General features: G+C 44.9%; 2 protein-coding genes across 42 annotated transcripts in view; one reads left to right on the top strand and one right to left on the bottom strand.

Annotated features, from left to right (window-relative positions):
• SPIDR (scaffold protein involved in DNA repair) overlaps positions 1 to 16,970 on the top strand; it is a 472,172-nt gene extending 455,202 nt beyond the window's left edge. For 25 of the 41 annotated variants that reach the window (XM_023648643.2, XM_023648638.2, XM_070221581.1 and 22 more), the window contains 4 exons: positions 9,391 to 9,484; positions 10,564 to 10,678; positions 10,989 to 11,042; positions 16,388 to 16,970. In XM_023648643.2, the coding sequence (XP_023504411.1) occupies positions 9,391 to 9,484; positions 10,564 to 10,678; positions 10,989 to 11,042; positions 16,388 to 16,543 (419 nt within the window). In that variant the 3' untranslated portion in view covers positions 16,544 to 16,970. Of the gene's footprint in view, positions 1 to 9,390; positions 9,485 to 10,563; positions 10,679 to 10,988; positions 11,068 to 16,387 lie in introns of all 41 variants that reach the window. The other 16 variants (XM_070221567.1, XM_023648642.2, XM_070221588.1 and 13 more) reach the window with 5 other exon arrangements.
• Positions 16,971 to 17,925: 955 nt separating this feature from the next.
• On the bottom strand, positions 17,926 to 19,223 carry CEBPD (CCAAT enhancer binding protein delta). The gene has a single exon (XM_023648662.2). It carries the CDS (start codon positions 19,132 to 19,134, stop codon positions 18,313 to 18,315), a length of 822 nt encoding a protein of 273 aa, XP_023504430.1. The 5' UTR covers positions 19,135 to 19,223; the 3' UTR covers positions 17,926 to 18,312.
• Positions 19,224 to 19,765: the final 542 nt, after the last annotated feature.

Raw genomic sequence — 19,765 nt, 5'->3', positions numbered from 1 at the left:
TAGTTTGTGAAGAACCTTCTCCTATTATTTTTAAAAATAACTTATAGGTGAGACTCAGAAAATATAAAATTAACCGTTTTAAAGTGAGCACTTCAGTGGCATTTAGTCCATTCACAGTGTTGTGCAACCACTCCTATTTTATATTGTGTCTTTGGAGATCTCACTGCTTTGGGAAGAAAGTGGCATTCTATTTTTTTAATAACAGCTTAATTGAGATGTCATTCACATACTATGAAATTCACTCTTTTAAAGTATACAACTCAGTAGTTTCTAGTATATTCACACAATTGTGCAACTATCCCCACTAACTAGCTCCAGAATATTTTCATCACCCCAAAAAGAAACTTCATGTCTATTAGCAGTCACTCCCCACTCCACCCAGCCCCTGGCAACCACTAATCTACTTTCTGTCTCTACGGATTTGCCTATTCTGGACATTTCTTATGAATGGAACCATGTAATATGTGTTCTTTTGTTTCTGGCTTCTTTCACTTAGCTGAACATTTTCAAGATTCATCCACATTGTGACATTCATCAGCACTTCTTTCCTTTTTATGGCTGAATATTCCATCGTATGGATATACCACATTTTATTTATCCATTTATCAGCTGATGTTCATATTTTTATATTATGAATAGTGCTGCTGCAAATATTCATATACAGGCTTTTGAGTGGACATGTTTTGTCTGTTCTTTTGGATATAGTCTTATTTTTATATAGTTTTCATGTTGACTATCATCATAATTCGACAGAGGTACAAGAGTAAAACTAGGAAGAATCTGTAATATCTCCAAGCTTGGGGAAAGGCATCTGTAGAAAGTAACCCCATCCAAAGAGACAGAACTGTGGGACTGAAGAGATTTGGTAACTCTAAGTCCAAAAAAGGTGACCAAGGGGCAATTTCAGGAAAATATAACCCAAAGTGAGAGAAATTTATTCTCCATTGTAACCTCTGAGATGGACAGTGTTAACAGAGGATCTTTGTGGAGTCTAGAAAAGGGAAACTCACGAGTGAGAATTTGGCCATTTTGCCAGCTAGCAGTACCCCTGGAGAAGCCCCTGGTCTTCTCTAGTCTCCGAATTCTCTGGGTTGTGGGGACAGAGGAGCCCTTGGCTTCGTGGCCTCACACATCCCTCTCCTCTCACCTGGCCTCAAGCATCTTGGTCATCAGGTAGAAAGTACATTCAGAGAGGCTATTATTTACCCTTAGACATCTATATAGGGTGCTCCTGAAGCCCATTGTTTGGGTTTCACACACTGTTCCCTTCGTCCTCACTCTCATGAGGGTGTGCTTGTCACAGCAGGGCTTAGCTGTTGGAATACTGAAGGAGCTTTGTTCTTCGCTGGTCAGATACAGCCTTGCATGTCATCACGTAGTGGACCATGTCTTGGGCATTATGGGGTGGTGGCAGCCACTGGGAACACTGATGAGACTCAGGCATCCTTAAGCCCCACTTCACTCCAAACAGAACCTTCATGTAGGAGATGAGGACTAAATATTTTTTAAGTAAACAATAGGCAATTCAATCTATCACAAAGCTCTGTCCCTGTTAGCATGAGACAAACTTAGATGGCCCAGGGATTGGGGTTTCAGACCCTTAAGCACCTAAGCAATAGGAGGAGAGCCACACAGGATCCTGTGTACAATGTCATGCACTGGAAATGAGGCAATACCCTCAAATCTTTGTAGACTTTACTACATTTATCATTCTAAAGTGAGGCATGCCTAGGAACAGGGGCTGCTGTCATCGCCTTGATAGGAAGCATTCACATGGGTATTGGCCTGGTGTCCATGTGCCTCACACACGGAAGCACCAGAGCGGCCAAAGCTCCCATGCCCTAGCCCGCCCTGGCCACATTGCAGATACCAACGCTGTGCTGTCTGGGTCTGTGCTTTTACTGCAAGGTTTGATCAGTGTGGCTGTGCACTACTGATGCCGCAGTTCTTTGCTTCAGTAATGATGCAGTAAAAAGGCATGTGGGTTATAAATGACCTTCACCACTTGTCCATTGCTCATTCAGCTCCCTTCCAAACTTAAAGCAAAGAATTCAGTAAATAGAGTGTTTTTTTCCGTGGCTAGAATATCCCAAGATGTTATTAGTGGAGAAAGAGAACAGTATTTCTAAACAGTAGAGCAAACAGGCTCTAATTGTATGTATTTCCCTTGTATTAAAATGAAAAGTTATTTTCTGTGCCCTTATCCTATAAATTGGTGGCATCATCATTTCTGATTAAGCCAGTTCTGTTAGGTGCTTTTTCCTTTCTCATTCACTTATAAATATGTTTCAAGCATTTTACTTATCTTTGGCTCTATTTAAATAGAGAAACATTGGAGAACCTCACAGGTCCTCCCTATGAGAGCTCCATGTAAAGACTGAGGATTGTGGGCAGGGAGGAGGTGGGTGCCAGGTTGGGGAGAGGCCTGTAGGGCACAAAGACAGCATGAACATGAGTGCTGTTCGTTTGTTAATCAGAAGTTCTAGGCCCTTTGCAACAAGTCAGTTAATAAATGTCCTAGGAACCCCAGGTATACCTAGCAGGGAGGCAGCCCCAGCCACCTTAAGTGTTGTAGAAGGGAAATAAGTGCCAGTCTTGTTTGGCCAGTCCCACCATGGCCAGCAGGGTCAGTATCAGGTGATTCACCTTCTCCAAGAAGCTACAGCTGGCCAGGGTTGACCAGGGGGGAAGTGTTCTGAGAGTGAGCTATAGAGTAGCCAGGGTCAGGGTCCCCATACCTGGTGAAGCCAGGGTTCACTCTTGGTGTTGTACGGTTCTGTTGGTTTTGACTGATGTATAATATCATGTAACCACAATTATAGTATCATACAGAATAGTTTCACTGCCCTAAAAATCCCCTGTACTCTACCTATCATGCGTTCCTCCCTACCCCCACCCCTCAAATCCTTGATCTCTTTACCTTCTCCATAGTTTTGCTTTTCCAGAATGCCATAGTTGGAATCACATAGTATATAGCCTTTTCAGATTGGCTTCTTTCATTGAGCAATATGCATTCAATATTGGTTCTTCCAGGGGCCAGCCCCATGGCCAAGTGGTTAAGTTTGCGTGCTCTGCTTCGGCAGCCCAGGGTTTCACTGGTTTGGATCCTGGGTATGGACCTAGCACCAATCATCAAGCCATGCTGAGGTGGCATCACACATAGCAGAGTCAGAAGGACCTACAACTAGAATATACAACTATGTACTGGGGGGCTTTGGGGAGAAGAAGGAAAAAAGAGAATGGCGACAGATGTTAGCTCAGGTGCCAATCTTAAAAAAAAGAAAAAAGATTTGTTCTTGTATGTCTTTTCTTAGCTTGATAGCACGTTTCTTTTTAGCGCTGAATAATATTCCACTCTCTGGATGTACCACAGTTTATTCATCCATTCACCTCCTGAACAACGTCTTGGTTGCTTCCATGTTTGGGCAATTATTAATAAAGCTGCTATACACATTTGTGTGTGGCTTTTTTTGTAGACATATTTTAAGCTCATTTAGGTAAATATCAATGAGTGCAACTGCTGAATCATACAGTAAGACTATGTTTAGTTTTGTAAGAAACTACCAGACTATCTTCCAAAGTAGCTATTCCATTTTGCATTCTCACCAACCATGAATGAGAATTCCTGTTGCTCCACATCCTCATCAACATTTGATGTTGTCGGTTTTATTTTTGCCATTCTAACAGATGTGTAGTGGTATCTCTTTGTTGTTTTAATTTGCATTTCCCTGCTAACTTTTGATGTGGAGCATCTTTTCATATGGTTATTTGCCATCTGTATATCTTCTTTGGTGAGGTGTCTGTTAAGGTCTTTGGCCCATTTTTTAAATTGGGCTGTTCATTTTCTTACTGTCAAGTTTTAAGAGTTCTTTGTATATTTTGAATATCAGTCCTTTATCAGATATGTCTTTTGCACATATTTTCTCCCAGTCTGTGGCTTGTCTTTTCATTCTTTAAAGAGTGTTTTTTGCAGGCTAGAAGTTTTAATTTTTTTTCTTTTTTTAAAGATTGGCACCTGAGCTAACAACTGTTGCCAATCTTATTCTTTTTTTTTATTCTTTTTCTCCCCAAATCCCCCCAGTACATAGTTGCATATTTTAGTTGTGGCTCCTTCTAGTTGTGGCATGTGGGATGCTGCCTCAGCATGGCCTGACGAGCAGTGCCATGTCTGCACCCAGGATCGGAACCGGTGAAACCCTGGGCCACCGAAGCAGAGCATGTGAACTTAACCACTCAGCCACAGGGAAAGCCCCTAGAGTTTTTCATTTTAATGAAGACCCATATCAATTTTTTTTCATGACTTGTGCTTTTGGTGTTGCCCTAAGAATTCATTGTCAAAACCAGGTCACCCAGATTTTCTCCTATTTTCTTGTAGGAGTTTTATAGTTCTGAATTTTATGTTTAAGTCTATGCTCCATTTTGAGTTAATTATTGTGTAAGGTGTAAGGTCTCTTTCTAGATTTGTTTTTTTGCATGTGGATATCCAGTTGTTCCAACACTGTTTGTTGAAAAGACTATCCTTTCTGTATATAATTGTCTTTGTTCCTTTGTCAAAGATCACTTGACTATATTTATGTGAGTCTATTTCTAGGCTCTCTTTTCTGTCCACTGATTTATTTATCTGTTCTTTCACCAATACCACACTATCTTGATATTGATACCTCTCTTGTATGTCTAGAAGTTGGGTAGTGTCAGTTCTCCAGCTTTGTTTTCTTCAATATTGTCTTGGGTATTCTAGGTCTTTTTGCCTTCCATATAAACTTTAAAATCAGTTTGTTGATATCCACAGAATAACTTGCTGGAGTTTTGATTGGGATTGTATTGAATCTATAGATCAACTTGGGAAAAATTTACACCTTAACACTATTGAGTCTTCCTATCCATGAACATGGAATATCTATTTATTTAGCTCTTTGGTTTCTTTCAGCAGTTTTGTAGTTTTCTTCATATAGATCTTGTACCTGTTTGTTACATGTATATCTAAGTATTTAATTTATTTTAGTGCTAATGTAAATGCTGTTGTGTTTTGATTTCAAATACCATTTGTTTGTTGCTAGTATAAGAAAGCAATTGACTTTTGTTTTTTAACTTTGTATCCTACAACCTTACTATAATCGTTTCATAGTTCTAGTAGTTTTTTGTTTTGCTTCTTTGGGATATTGTATGTAGAAAACTATGTCATCTGAGAACAGGACAGTTTTTTCTTCCTCCCCAATCTGTATACTTTTATTTTCTTTTCTTGTGTTACTGCATTAGCTAGGACTTATAGTATCATGTTGAATAGCAGTAGTGAGAGGGGACTTGCTTGCTCTGTTCCTGATCTTGAAGGGAAAACATCTACTTTTTCACCATTAAGTATGATATTGGCTGCAGGGGTTTTATTTGTTTGTTGTTCAATCTGCTAAAGATAGTATCTTCGTTTCACTGTTTGAAAGAAAAGAATATTAGCTCTCATGTCCTTATTTTACTGCACTCTTCCTTTCCATCTTCCTACAGTTGTTTCTGTACTGTATATTGTTAAAATTGATAATATTCTGTTTCATAGCTATAATTAAACTTTGCACACTTTGTCTACAGGTTGATTCTTAAAGATGAAAATCAATAAATGGTATTTTTATTATCATGATTATATATATATTTTTCACTGAAAAGGAAAATAGTATACTACACTGCTATTTCCTTTCTTGTATGATTTTTTTTAAAGATTTTATTATTCCCTTTTCTCCCCAAAGTGCCCCTGGTACATTGTTGTATATTTTTAGTTGTGGCTCCTTCTAGTTGTGGCATGTGGGATGCTGCCTCAGCATGGCTTGATGAGCGGTGCCATGTCCGCACCCAGGATCAGAACCAGTGAAACCCTGGGCCACTGAAGCGGAGTGTGCAAACTTAACCACTCAGCCATGGGGCCGGCCCCTGATTTTTTTTCATGGAATTCTATATTGACCTTAGTTTTCTTTCATTGCCTGCCATGTACCCTAATTTTTTCCAAACCCTCAAAAATGGTGAGCTTATCTTCTGCAGATAAATTTTCTCCTAATGCTTGTTCTAGTGAGGAATGAAATTCTTTGCTCCAGGAGTAGGAAGAATAACTCTTCTATTTTTCTGGAAACTTAGGTCACATTTTACTTTTTCTTCAAATGTCTGATTTCACCACTTTTTGATGAGGATGGTCTGTGATTTGCCAGTGTATGTAGATGATATCTATATTGCTTCATACTGCAAGAAGATCAGACCATCTCAGTCCCCTGTTTAAAATTCTTCACTGGTTTCTCATCCCTTCCAAGATCAAGTCTAAAATCTCCAGCAAGATCCTAGATGATTATGGTCTGCCAACTTCACAGCCATTTCACCTACCTGTCCTTTATGCCTACCTGGCCTCCAGCCCCACAGCAAGGTACAGGGTCAGCCTGCGCCCACCTCCCCACCTGCAGTCCACCTCATGTCCCTTCTTTTAGGAAGCCTTTCCTGATCCTCAAGCCAGCCTGGAGGGCCTCTCTTCTGCACCCATGAGGGGTCTTTTCCACTAGCATTTATTGCATGGTATTTTTTTTAAATAGACTATTTTTTAAAAAAAAAATAGACTTTTTTAGAGCAGTTTTAAGTTTACAGCAGAATTGAGCAGGAAGTATAGAGATTTCCCATATATTCCTTACCCCTACACCTGCACAGCCTCTGCCATATCAACATGCCCTACCAGATGGTACATTTGTTACAATAGATGAACCTACTTTGACACATCGTTATCACTCAAAGTCTATAGTTTACATTAGAGTTCACTCTCGGTGTTATACTTTCTATGAGTTTAGAGAAATGTATCCATCATTATGGTATCATACAGAGTAGTTTCACTGCCCTAAAAATCCTCTGTACTCTGCCTATCCATCCCTCCCTCCCTTTTAATACCTAACAACTACTGCTCTTTTTACTGTCTGTATAGTTTTACTTTTTCTAGAACGTCATATAGTTGGAGTCCTACAGTATATAGCTTTTTCCTAACTGGCTTCTTTCACTTAGTAATATGCATTTAAGTTTTCTCCATGTCTTTTCATGACTTGATAGCTGAATAATATTCCATTGTCTAGATATACCACAGTTTGTTTATCCAGTCTCCTACTGAAGGACATCTTGGTTGCTTCCAAGTTATAGCAATCGTGAATAAAGCTGCCATAAACATCTATGTGCAGGTTTTTGTGTGGATATAAGCTTTCAACTCCTTTGGGTTGAAAGAGCACGACTGCTGGACTGTATGGTAAAACTATGTTTAGTTTTGTAAGAAATTGCCAAATTGTCTTCCAAAGTGGCGGGACCATTCTCCATTCCCACCAGTAATGAATGAGAGTTCCTGTTGCTCCACATCCTCACCAGCATTTGATGTTGTCAGTGTTTGGTTTTGATAATTCTAATAGATGTGTAGTGGTATCTCATTGTTGTTTTAATTTGCATTTCCCTGATGACCTATGATGTGGAACATCTTTTAATATGCTCATTTGCCATCTGTATATCTTCTTTGGTGAGGTGTCTGTTAAAGTCTTTGGCCTGTTTTTTAATTGGGTTGTTCATTTTCTTTTGTCGAGTTCCAAGAGTTCTTTGTATGTTTTGGATACCAGTCCTTTATCAGATATCTCTTTTGCAAATATTTTCTCCCATATTTCATGACATTTGTACTCATTATTTGTTTATCTCCCTTACCAATGAGACTGTGCAGTCCATGGGAGTAGGGGTTATAGCATTCATCTTTATGTTTTTAATGCTACACATAGAGCCCACACTAAATAGCATTGTATACAGATTTGTTTGTCAAATAAATAAATCACAAATGTTAGAGTAAAAAAGAAATAAGGAAACCAGAGAAATCACATAAGAAGAGATATTAACAAACTAATAAGAATATTTATCTTTCCTTATCAAAGAAGTAGAAACTAAAATAAGTAATTCCATTATACCATATATATAAGGAGGCAAATACTTAAGCTCGTGTCAGGGTTCAGGGCAGTGAAACTGGCACTCTGTGAATGGATGGTGACAGTGTGAATCAGCAAGTCCTTGTGGGAAACACCTTCTAAAAGAGTATTTCTACATCTCTAATGCTCATACTCTGACACTGTAATTCTACTTCCAAGAATCTAACCTAAGGAAAGGATCTCAGTACAGAAAAGGCCTTATGCACAAAATTACCCACTGCCTCACCACTAAAGTAATTTGGAGAACTAAATGTCTGATATGAAAATGGTTGAGGGAACTGTGACACACCTCCTAACTGGAATATCAATAAGATAGATAAAACAATCCTTACAACAGCTATCATTGTTACCTGCCATCATGTTGGCTCCGACTCCTGGCGACCCTATGAATGAGTGATGTCTGCAACGTCCTGTCCTCAACAGCCCTACTCAGCTTCTGTAGACTCATGCCTGTGGCTTCCTTTATGGAATCAACCCATCTCGTGTTTGATCTTCCTCTTCTCCTACCTCCTTCTCCTTTTCCCAGCATTATTGTCTTCTCCAAAGAATCTTGCCTTCTCAGGATGTGCCCAGAGTAGGACAGCCTCAGTTTTATTATTTTTGCGTCCAGTGATAGGTCAGGCTTAATTTGCTATAGGATCCACTGTTCATCTTTCTGGCAATCCAGGGTAGTCATAGAGCTCTTCTTCAATGTCATAGTTCAAATGAATCTATTTTTTTCCTGTCAGCCTTCTTCACTGTCCAGCTTTCGCACCAGTACATAGTAATTGGGAATACGAGGGTGTGGATAGTCTTGGCCTTAGTCTCTAACGACACTTTCTTACACTTGATGATCTTTCCTAATTCTTTCACTGCCATCCTTCCAAGACTCAGTCCTCTCTTGATTTCTTGTCTGCAGTCTCTGTTTAAATTGATGACTGAACCAAGGTAGACAAAATCTTTAACAATTTCAAAGTCTGCATTGTCTACGTTAAAATTGGGTGGTCCTAAAGTCATGCTTTCTGTCTTCTTGATGTTCAAATGCAGTCCTGCTTTGGCACTTTCTTCTTTCACTTTTCTCAGAAGTCATTATAAACAAGAAAACAACAGTTATACAGCAACCTAAAAGATAGAATGAGTTATTGTGCTGATGGTTTGCTGGTAACAATTTAAATATGTATGCATCTGGAAAAAACTAGAAAAGATTGAGCAAAAATGAAAATACTTGGTTAGGTAGTACTATGGGCAAGTTTTAAAACTCACTTTTTATTGTAATTTTGTTTGTGCAATAAATGGAAATTATAAAAAGCTTAGGAACGTTTATATAAATTCACAAGGTAGAAAAAAATCTGAGGCGCCTTATGTTATCATCTCTGGCCTGAGAGGCAAAGAGAAGTTGGGAAGCAGAAACCACCTCTGAGATTCTGGCTTTGCTTTCACTTGGGCCTAGGCGCTGTGGTTGGTGTGGACGAGAGCACTGCCTTCTCGTGGCCTACGTGTGACCTGTGTGGCAACGAGAGATTAAAACAGAGCCCAGAAGACAGGTAAAGGAGCAGGAGCTGGCCTGAAAGACCCCAGGGTGGCAGCAACCCAGCCTCAGGGTCCCCACTGCCTTCCTGCCTCAGGTCAGCTTCCGCAGTGCCAGGGACCAGGCATGAGCTCCAAGTGGGAAACTGAGTCTGCTGAGTGCAGGGAAGGGGCCATGGTGTGCGGTGTGTTTTCTTTCTTCATAACAGGGATTTTTGCTGTTTCTTACAGCTCCTCTCAAAAGAGAAAAGAGCCACATTTTGTCCTCAGCTCCTTTATTATCAGTCTAGAGAAAAAGGAAAAACTCAGGGCCAACATGAATAAGTAAGACAAACTTGGTAACTGTACAGCTTGTCTTTGCAGTGGTGCAAACTTTTCCAGAGACCAAAGCACAGCTTCATCCATGGACACTCCTTCCCTGCCCAGTGTTATGCACTCCTCCGTAAGGGCCAGGTCTGGGGCTGGGTCCTGATGCAGTTCTCTGAGTCAGTTCTCTGGCCTCCCAAGTTGACTTTGTCATATGACAGAAAGGGGCAAGCTCATTACTTTTCTGCTACTTAAGAAGCAACGGGCAAATGGCGCCTTTTGCTCCTTAATACCTCCTGTGTTGCTGGTCTTATATATAAACAAGTCATCACTGGATCATATTTAAGAGACAAGAAGAATGTGAATCACAAGTTTACATGGTAGCAGTAAGGAGCATAGATACTGGTGATTAAAAATAGGTTTTCCCGTTCAGATTGATGGGAGGCCTTCACTTCCCCTTGCCTCGCAGAGGGCGTTCACTTGCTTCATGGGATATTTTCTGTCATCCACTATGCTCAGCTTGAATGAGCCTTCTCTGTCTAAGTGCCCCTTCCATCCTCCAGGTTATTACATGCCCATGCAGCCATTAGTCAGAAGCTGACGTTTATCCCTCAGAACAGGATGAGCCTGGGGCTTCTTTTGGCCTATTTCAGGAACTTGGCTTCTGAAAGTAAATCCCCCTTTTCTATCTCAGCAAACATTCATGTTTATAAAAATGCCTTTCTGCTGCTAAACTCTTCTGACTTATGCCTTTTTGGTCTTGTCTTCCCTGTGCATTTCGAAACAACAGAGGCGCCTTTTCCTGTGGGGACTGCTCCCGTGTGGTCACCTCTCCTCTTCTCAGAAGACACCTGCAGGTCTTCCTGGACTGCCCCTCGCGACCCCAGTGCACAGTGAGGGTCAAGGTAGGAGCTAGTACAGGAGCTCGGGTACATCCCAGTTCCACCACATGGAGACACTTTGACTCCCTGGCCAAGAGAGAGTTGCATCTATTGCTCTTCCCTGGGAAAGGGGGAAAGAGTCACCCTCAGGAATACGGTCTTGCCATGTCTGTGACTTAAAAATCACGTTTGACTTAAGGCTTTGAGATTGAAACTACTAAAGAGAAGCTAGATGGTTTACATTTAGCATGTTAATTTCAGGACATGGGTATTTTAGCATGAGCACTTACTGCAGTAGCGGGATTTGACGCGGCCTGTTTCACTGTTACTACAGCTGCTGCAGAGCAGTATTGCTTCACTCCTGAGGTTTGCCGCCTGCGATGATGGGGTAAGTCCAGGGACGCCCAGCCCAGGTGTGTGTCCTTATTCTCTTAAGCCCTGTGTTAGCAGATCATCCCCAGAAGAAGACCCCTCCTCTGTGTATTTTCAATTACAACAAAGCCCAGCAATATAGATGTGTGCATGCTAAGTGTTTAGACTATGCTGATAAGTCTAAATAAGTCTTACTGCTGTCATTCACTAACAAATGCCCGTGTCTGCTAAGGAGATCCATTCCTTTTTGGAATTGAGGTTATTTCCTGATCAACCTTGCAGTAGCTACGTGAATCTGTCTCCCTGACTTTGATTATGCTAAGACAGTCTTGAGATTTGAAGCCTACTGCCATGATTTCACGTTGATAGAACAGAATTATCTGAGACACACATTTTTTTTTTTCAATTGCTGGGTATTCCAGAGTCTGAGTAACTGAAAACTTTACCATTATTTCTCAGAACTGGTTTGCCTGCCCTGAGAGTTACTATGGTGAGACTTAGTAAAGTGGTATGCTCCTTATGGGCCAAAAACAGTTTCTTCTTCATGAAATTTGGCCCTCACAAATGAGAGACGTCTGTCCTTGAGATGCCATGTCTGTCTCTTGTCAAAACCATTTAAAAGCACCACAAGTGGCCCATGGAATCGCTAAACCCAAGAAGGGCACTGGGAACTGACTATTGGAGTGGTGCCAGGGCACAGCCTTCCGAGTCGCAAAAGGTGTCTGTGACCGGTGTAGGGGTCCACATCTAGGTAGCAGACTTGGCCCAGCTCATGGGGTTGTGGTGAAAGGGTACGCTGATCATCTGCATAATTTTCTGATGGGTTCCCATAGCCAAATTCCAGCTCTGATTCTAGCCAGAATTTGAGGCTAATTTGATCCATCCTGTGGAGGCTCCTCACCTCAGGGCTGCCCTCTCCAGCCCTTCACCAGCCCCTGTGCCTCGAGAAGCTAGCAGCACCAGGTGGCAGAGCAGCCATTTGCACCCTTTCATCTAAACCATGGCTATCAAAGTTTCAATTAAATCAGAATGTGGATAAATCCATGAACAGAATCTTTGAGGATCACTAGTCTGAGCCTGTGGTTTCCAGCTCTGATTTCAGGGTAGAATCACCTGTGGAGCTCTAAAAGAAGTGTCCAGCACCCTCCTTGGGATGAAGCCCACGGGCCTGGGCATGACTCTTAAAAGCAATTCTGGGGCCAGCCCCAGTGGCCTAGTGGTTAAAATTCAGTGTGCTCTGCTTTGGCACCCCAGGTGCAGTTCCTGGGTGCAGAACCATACCACTTGTTTGTCAGTGGCCATGCTGTGGCAGCAGCTCACATTAAAAAAAGAGGAAGATTGGCAAGAGATGTTAGGGCAAATCTTCCCCAACAAGAAAAAAAAAAAAAAGCAATTCTGTGACACCCCCCCTACAAACACACACACAGCTCCAAACCTTCATTTAAGGGGCTGCTGCACAAACAGGGATTGACCATGCTGTCGGAGGGTTTATAAACAAATATTCCTTTATTGTGTAAAAGTAAGATGTAAACAATTACAGTGGACCAAGAACTGTTCTTGCTGCTTTTCTCACATATTGCCTCATTTAATCTCCCCAACATCCTAGTGGGGCAGAATCCACATTTTACTGCTGAGAAGACAAAGAGTATGGGCCTCACAGCCCCTGTCTTTGTTGGATGCAAAGACATCCCACAAAGGGAAAGTCATTGTTATTCTCACAACCGACCAGCTGGCAGAGGTGGTAGCCAACCCAGATGGAGGTGTGTGTGACAGGGACCTTGTGTGTGTATTTCTGTTCTTATTAAAGTTCATATGTTTAATGGGTGACAAGGCAGCAGTAGCTGTGGACTGACTCCTTGTCACCTCATCTCTCTGTCCACGAGGGAGGGAGGGAGGAAGAAAGAAAGGCGTAGTGCTAGGTAAGGCTGAGGGATTGGAGGTTTCCAAGGTAGGGGGCTTTTAAAAAGTGCCAAAGATGCAGATCTGGCTTATCAGGGAACATATTTCTGTGGAGAATGTTGGGGGAAAGCATTGGGGAAAGTCCTGCTTAAGCAGCACACAGCAGAATGAACCAAAACCCACAACCTAAACAAACTAACACCAGCACCACTGGGGGATGGCGCACAGCTCATCTGCTGTTCCACACAGCATATCACAGAGACACAATACCTGCCTGCGGTTCCTCAAGTGGCCTTGGCTGGCCCCTCCAGGCTCCAGCCTGATTTCCCACTGGGTCCCTGCAGGCTCCTCAGAGAGCAGCCTGGTGCTTCCTCCAGGAAGCCTCCAGTGATGGAGAGGCTTTGACCACCCTACTTCTCTTTAGGGACCCGGAGACCAGGAGGAGGCCCTGGCAGAAATCCTCCCCCATTCACTTGATTTCCTTCTGACCAAGGCTGGCTTGTACCTCCCATACATTAAACCTCTCAACTACAGTACTCCCATAGGTAAAACTCTACTTATAAAGAGCTCAAAAGGGCATATGTGTGAACGCCAGTGTGTGCTTGTGTACTTGTGTGCTTGAGTGTGTGCCTGTGTGTGCACATGTGCATTGGGTGAGAGGAATAGGGTAGTGATAGCCTCACCTGTCACCTTTGTGGGTGCTCTATCAGAGCTGACACCAGTAAGATGAGGGTAAGTTTAAGCCTGGAGGTACATTTTAGTAAGCTCCTTACCCCTAGCTTTACTCATTGTCGATAATCAAGGCTTCACATCCGACCTGGAACGCAACTGGTAGAAGTTGGGTATGAAAAGGACCTATGTGTAGACATCGGCTGCAAGTTTTCCAGTGTGGATTCTGTCAGTTTTCTGGGAGAGAGCACACATTTGCCAAAATCCAAAGAATCAAATTAGTCTCTCCACAAGAACCATAACTCTATTCCTGGAACAAATGTACTGTTTCTGGTTAGGATACATGAGTGTTAAATTTTATTCCTTCACTTTAGTGTGGTCAAGCTACAGATGTGAAAACAATGGAATTGGCTGCCGTTGTACATGTCACTTCACAAAGATAACATTACAGTGATAGGAAATTTGGAGTTTGTTTCCTTAGCTTTCAGAAAAGGAAGCTTTAAAGGAAAATATATTGTGCCTTTTAAAAATAGAGAGACATTTGATACGTCTGCATATATGCAGTCATATGAACAGTGCATGTGAGTTTGCTGGCGTAATTGTTTTAACTTCTCTGTATTAATTTCCCCCAAATATAAAATATTTATAATTTAATCTCCATTTATAAATGGTATAGTTATTATGGAAGACTGTGTCTGCCAAACCTGACATTTTAAGAAGAAATGATATTTGCTGACTTACTTTCAAGTCAGAATTCCATACTTTTCCCCCAAATGGGTGTAGGAATGCCTGGGCCATTTGTTTCCCACACACACAGCATGCAAGCCTAACAAAAATGGCAAGAGACAACAGAAAAGGACCTGGCAGTACTGCCTCAGTCCTCCCAGCCCCATATGGTGACCCCACTCTGTGCCACCCTGCTCTCCCTCCAGACAGGCAGCCTTACAGCTCTGTCTTGTTCACTGCCATTCTTCAGTGTCAGGCCCCCGTGGGCTCATAATAAACCCTCAGTGAGTGATGGAGAAAGTAAGTCATGAACCTGACATCTGCCTCACGTATGAGCCCTGGCTGCAGAGACGCCTTGGCCACCATTGTTGAGTCAGAGACTTTTAGTCCTGTCTCTTCTGTCTTGACCAGCAAATCTCAGCCCTCATCACTCCAGTAAACCACTCCGTTGAACTTACTCTAACTGTTTACTAAGGAAGCCAAACTTTTTACAAATCATATTGAATAGGCAAGGTCTTTTGCACTGTGCCTGTTTTGTAGATGGGAAAATGAACGTATCACAGTGAATTGGCATTAGAGCAGTGTTCATATCCCAGATTGATCCTGATATTTATTCCTTCAAAACAAACCATCTCAAAGCTTAGTGGCTTCCACACTTATTCTGCTCACAGACCTGCAGTTTGGACATGGCTTCGCCAGGACAGCTCGTCTCTGTTCCACTGGGCATCAGCTGGTGCCCCAAAGACTGGGCTGGAGTCACAGAAGGCCCATCAGTCCCCACTGGTCATTGTGCTCCTGTCAGCTGGGACCTTCCCAAGAGCTAGCCAGACATCCACAATGTGTGGACTCCCTCACAGCATGTGTCTGGGTCCCGAGAGAGGCAGGCAGAAGCTGGGCACCTTTCCTGCCCGAGCTTGGATGTCACTCAGCATCCCTTCCACTTCGCTCTGTTCATGAGAAGCCGGTCACTGAGCCCAGCTGAGACCCAGAGTGATGTAGGGAGATGCCCATCTTTGATGGGAGGGCCCAGGGAGCCACAGACATGCTCCTGTTTGGGCCATTTTGTCTGACCCCTCTCGCCTCAGTCCCCTTCACCAAGACATATTAATGATGGAAGGGGTGACTTAACACATAGTGAACAGAGCTCTTGAGAGATTTTTCAAGTGTCTTGCACAGAGGAGGGTGAGAGGTACCCCTAATAGTGCCCTGCAAGTGGCAGAAAAGGAGTTTCTGAAAGAACACATTACTTTCTAGGGCTTCAGTCTCCAATAAGGCCAGAGATGTAATTTATCCCAATGCTTTTGAGCCTCTCTGTACTCGCAGCCCACCCCTACCCCAGGAAGAAAATGTCCTGAGGTTTGATTTATGGAGGCCAAGTGAGGGCACACAACACCTTCAAAGCCTAGTCATTGAGTACCCCTGCTGCCCAGTGCCCTGTGTTCTCATCTAGAGATGAAACTTGCCCGAAATTAACCAATCACCATAAGATAGTCATCAAATAGAATGTGAAGAGAAAGTTTTCTACAACATAGAAAGAGGTGTTTAGCTCAATGTAACTCTAGAAATGGGATCCTATTAAGGAGGGAAGTTTGGGGCAAAGTACCAGGAAATCCTTTGACCAGCAGTGTTGCTAGATTGGGGAAGTGTCCCAAAGGAAGTGGGAGACAGCTGCAAGCACAGTGCATGCCCAGCCCCCAAGCTAGAAAACGGGCACATCCCTTTGTGTGTCTTTTCCCCCCAGTTCCTCTCTGAGCACAGCCAGCTGGGAGATGCTTAGCATTGCATCCACTAACAAACATCAATATGAGATATTTTAAATGTTCTAGCATAAAAATAGAATTCACTTTTCGGAAAAATGTTCCTTCATTTGCCATAATAAATAGGGCCTTTATCACTGCACTTCATATCTTCCTCCTCACCAACATTGCTCTCACCGTTTGAAGACCGGAAGATCATGGACAGGGGAAGGGGCCTTCTGCTCTGCTCTTTGGTATTCTGTGTTGTTGGGAACAGAATGTCCAGGGCTAACTCTGTTTGCTTTAACCAGTACGCCTTTTATCACTGCAGACTTATGAAGTGAAGAGTGTCCTCGGAAAGGAGGTGGGGTTGTTAAACTGTTTCGTCCAGTCCATAACCACCCATCCGACCAGCTGCATTGGATTGGAGGAGATTGAGCTCCTGAGTGCAGGAAGAGCCTCTTCAGAACACCGTCAGTTGCCATAGGATCTGTGAACTTTGCAATGTGGCTGCAGGGGGGGTGGTGGTGGTTTTTGGTAGTTATTTGTTAACTATGGGCAGAGTGAACGTATTTTATGATCTTGAAATGGAACTTAGATTTTTCTAGGGCAAATGTTAAGTAAAATGGTTTTGTGAACTATAAATCAAAATACTTTTCTCTATGGTTATATATTTTTTATTATCTTTCTGCAAATTTAGGAACATGTTATTAAAGCTTAAATAAGCTTGAGGTCTTTACTTTGTATTATAGCAGAAAAAAGTATTTTGTTCAATTGTAATTTTTCAGTGTTTAAAATTTTACCATGATTCAACACGTTTTTCTTGTATTTAACATTCCTCCAAAGAATACCCTGCAAAGCTTAAACCTTTGTCCTACATTGTGATATTTCTCTACAATAAATGTCCAAACTAAGCATTTTGCAGTTCAATATTTTTGGGAAAATGTTCTGGGAAACTATGTCAGAGGTAAAACTGTTACCCATAAAGTGTAGGTAAATTAATGGGTGTGATTATAGCAACACTGCACAGATAATAGCAAAGCTGCACAGGCAGCTCACCCTAGATAGGCCTGTTTAACCATGCTGCCTCCTGTGCACTGTGCACAGAGCACCCAGATTACAGACTCAAGAGGGGTAGGTGGTTATCATTTGCTTTGTTGGCAGAGATTTAAATTACACCTAAAACCATGAATTAACTATCTTTGGACACTAAAGATTTTGTTTCTTATAACAATATAATCACCACAGGCCATAGTTAATTCATTACATAAGACAGACGTAGAAGGGGGGAAAGTAAACGGCTTTATCCAGATTAAGCTTTGAAACATTACGATTACCAGCAAGACAGCCGGGTGTAAGTAGCTTTGTGACTGTCCTTTTCATCTACAAATGCACTTTGAAAAGTCTGAAGCTGGCCCTGAGACCAAGGAAAGCAAAGTCCCATGAACGCCAAAGAGGATTCCAACGTGCTTTTGGGATAACCTGACCCCTCCTCTACCCCCTCACCTAAGGTTAGGGAGCTCTTCGCTGGTCTCAACAGGGCCCCCAAATCAGCTGCAGGGCCAGTTGACCAGCCAGCCCCCTTCCTGAGTCTGGCTATTTTTCGGGGACCAGCTTCCACGGGAAAGCTGCTAGTTTAACATGAGCTTAGTCGTGCTTCCCCGATCTTAGCCAAGTTAAATAAAACATTTAGAAGAAGACTTTGGCACGTTCCAAAAGCAAAGCAAACCCTCTCTTCTAAGAAGTTTGGTCTCCCCTTGGGTACACACCGTGTGCCTTGCTGCACGCCCGGCACTGGAATGCGCCTTCCCCAGCGGGGTCCGGGGGCCACCGGCGTGCGGGAGTCACTGTGAATACAGGAATCAGGGGTGGTTTTAAATGCTTCTTTATTCTTACAAATACTGTAAAAATTAATACAAAAAAGTGAGCATGCTCCGTCTTTTTATCTACAATACAAAGGGTTTGTCTGAAAAGTGTTGGTTTTTTTTACAAATGTACCTTAGCTGCATCAATAAGAGTACGATGTAGAAAAAGCTACCATTATAAAAATAATTTAAGGGAAAATAAACACGTATAGCTTTTCTCGAAGTTCAGGGGTGGTAAGTCCAGGCTGAAGCTTCCTTTCGCTCATAAGTCCCAAAGAAACTGTAGCCGACGCCGGGCGGCCCTCGCGGCATCCGGCAGGGCGCGCTCCGCTCCGGCCCATCGGGTCTGAGGTATCGGTCGTTGGTGAGTCTCTCCTGCCCGGGCCGCACGTTACCGGCAGTCCGCGGCCCCCGCGGCCGGCAGGAAGGGCGGGCTGGGCAGCTGCTTGAAGAACTGCCGGAGGCCGGCCAGGTCCCGCGTGAGCTGCTCCACGCGCTGGTGCAGCTTCTCGTTCTCGGCAGACAGCTCCACCAGCTTCTGCTGCATCTCCTGGTTGCGCCGCTTGGCCTTGTCGCGGCTCTTGCGCACGGCGATGTTGTTGCGCTCGCGCCTCTGCCGGTACTCCGGGCTGCCGCGGTCCGGGCCCCTCTTGCCGGCGCCCTTCTCCCGGGCCGGGCCGGGCGCGGGGCTCGGCCCGGGGCTGCAGCGCGGCGGCTCCGGCGACGTGGGTGGTGTGGGTTGCGCGGCGGCCGCCAGGCTCACCACGGTCTGCGCGCACGCGGCCACCTGCGCCGGCAGCAGCGAGCCGGGCGCGTCGCCGTCCCCCCAGTCGGGCTCGCGCTTGAGCGGTCGCGGGGCGGCGGGGCCCGGCCCGGGGGGTCGCGCGAGGCCGCCGGGCAGGAGCTCCAGGGCGCCCGCGCCCGCACCCGCCGCGCCCGCCTTGTGGTTGCTGTTGAAGAGGTCGGCGAACAGCTCGTCGTGGCACAGCTCCAGGGTAGGCACGGCGGCCATGGAGTCGATGTAGGCGCTGAAGTCGATGGCGCTCTCGTCATCGTACATAGCGGGGGCAGCGGCGCCCGGCTCGGCCAGGCCCCCCGGCTCGGCCCCGCGGCCCGGCTTGCCGGCCCGGCCAGGCTCGTAGAAGGGCGCGGGCTCCGCGGGCCAGGGCGCGCCCCGCGCCGGGCCGTCCAGGCTGAAGAGCGCGGCGCTCATGGCGGCGTCGGGCCAGGCTGGGTGTGTGAGCGCGGCTGTCAGCTCGCTGGGCCGGGCCAGCCGCCTTTTCTAGCCCGGGCTGACGCGCAGGCCCCGCCTCGGCTCCAGAACTGCGGGGGCGCCCCGGGGCGCGGGGAGGGGGGGCGTGGACGGCGCACCCTGGGAGCCCCCGCCCCGCCCCGCCCCGCCCCCGGAGCCCCCTTGTCCCGGAGCCGCCCCTCGAACCTTCCTTGCCGCGCTCCTCCTTGCTCCACCCCGGGGCTCTCCTCCCACTGGCGCGTCAGGGCAGGGGTGCGTGCTTCCTCCCCCTGCCCTGGCCCGGCCCGGGCAGCGCTGCTGGGAAAGACCCTCCCTCTGCCCGCACTCCCGTCCTTCTCTCCTTCCTGTTTGTGGGGTGGGAGCCTCTTCGTTCCTCGGAGTCGGGAGAGAAATCAAAACCAGGACTTGGCCCGGGCGCGCGTGTCTCGGGCCAGTTCCCATCGTCAGAGGGAGGCAGGCTGGGGGAGGGCGACTCCGGGGAGGAGCACAGATGCGGGAAGCGGCCAGCGGGGAACAGAGCGCCGGGACGGTCTCCAGCCACAGATCTTGACGTGGGGACCCAGGTCCGGTCGGCGGGGAGGGAACGATAGGG

Source organism: Equus caballus, chromosome 9 (genome assembly GCF_041296265.1).
Source record: "Equus caballus isolate H_3958 breed thoroughbred chromosome 9, TB-T2T, whole genome shotgun sequence".
Classification (NCBI taxonomy): domain Eukaryota; kingdom Metazoa; phylum Chordata; class Mammalia; order Perissodactyla; family Equidae; genus Equus; species Equus caballus.
The sequence above is the reverse complement of the archived record's forward strand: the minus strand, read 5'-3'. Positions and strand labels throughout refer to the sequence as shown.

Coding starts and splice junctions, on each gene's coding strand:
- CEBPD (XM_023648662.2), bottom strand. CDS start 19,134: ATGAGCGCCGCGCTCTTCAGCCTGGACGGCCCGGCGCGGGGCGCGCCC.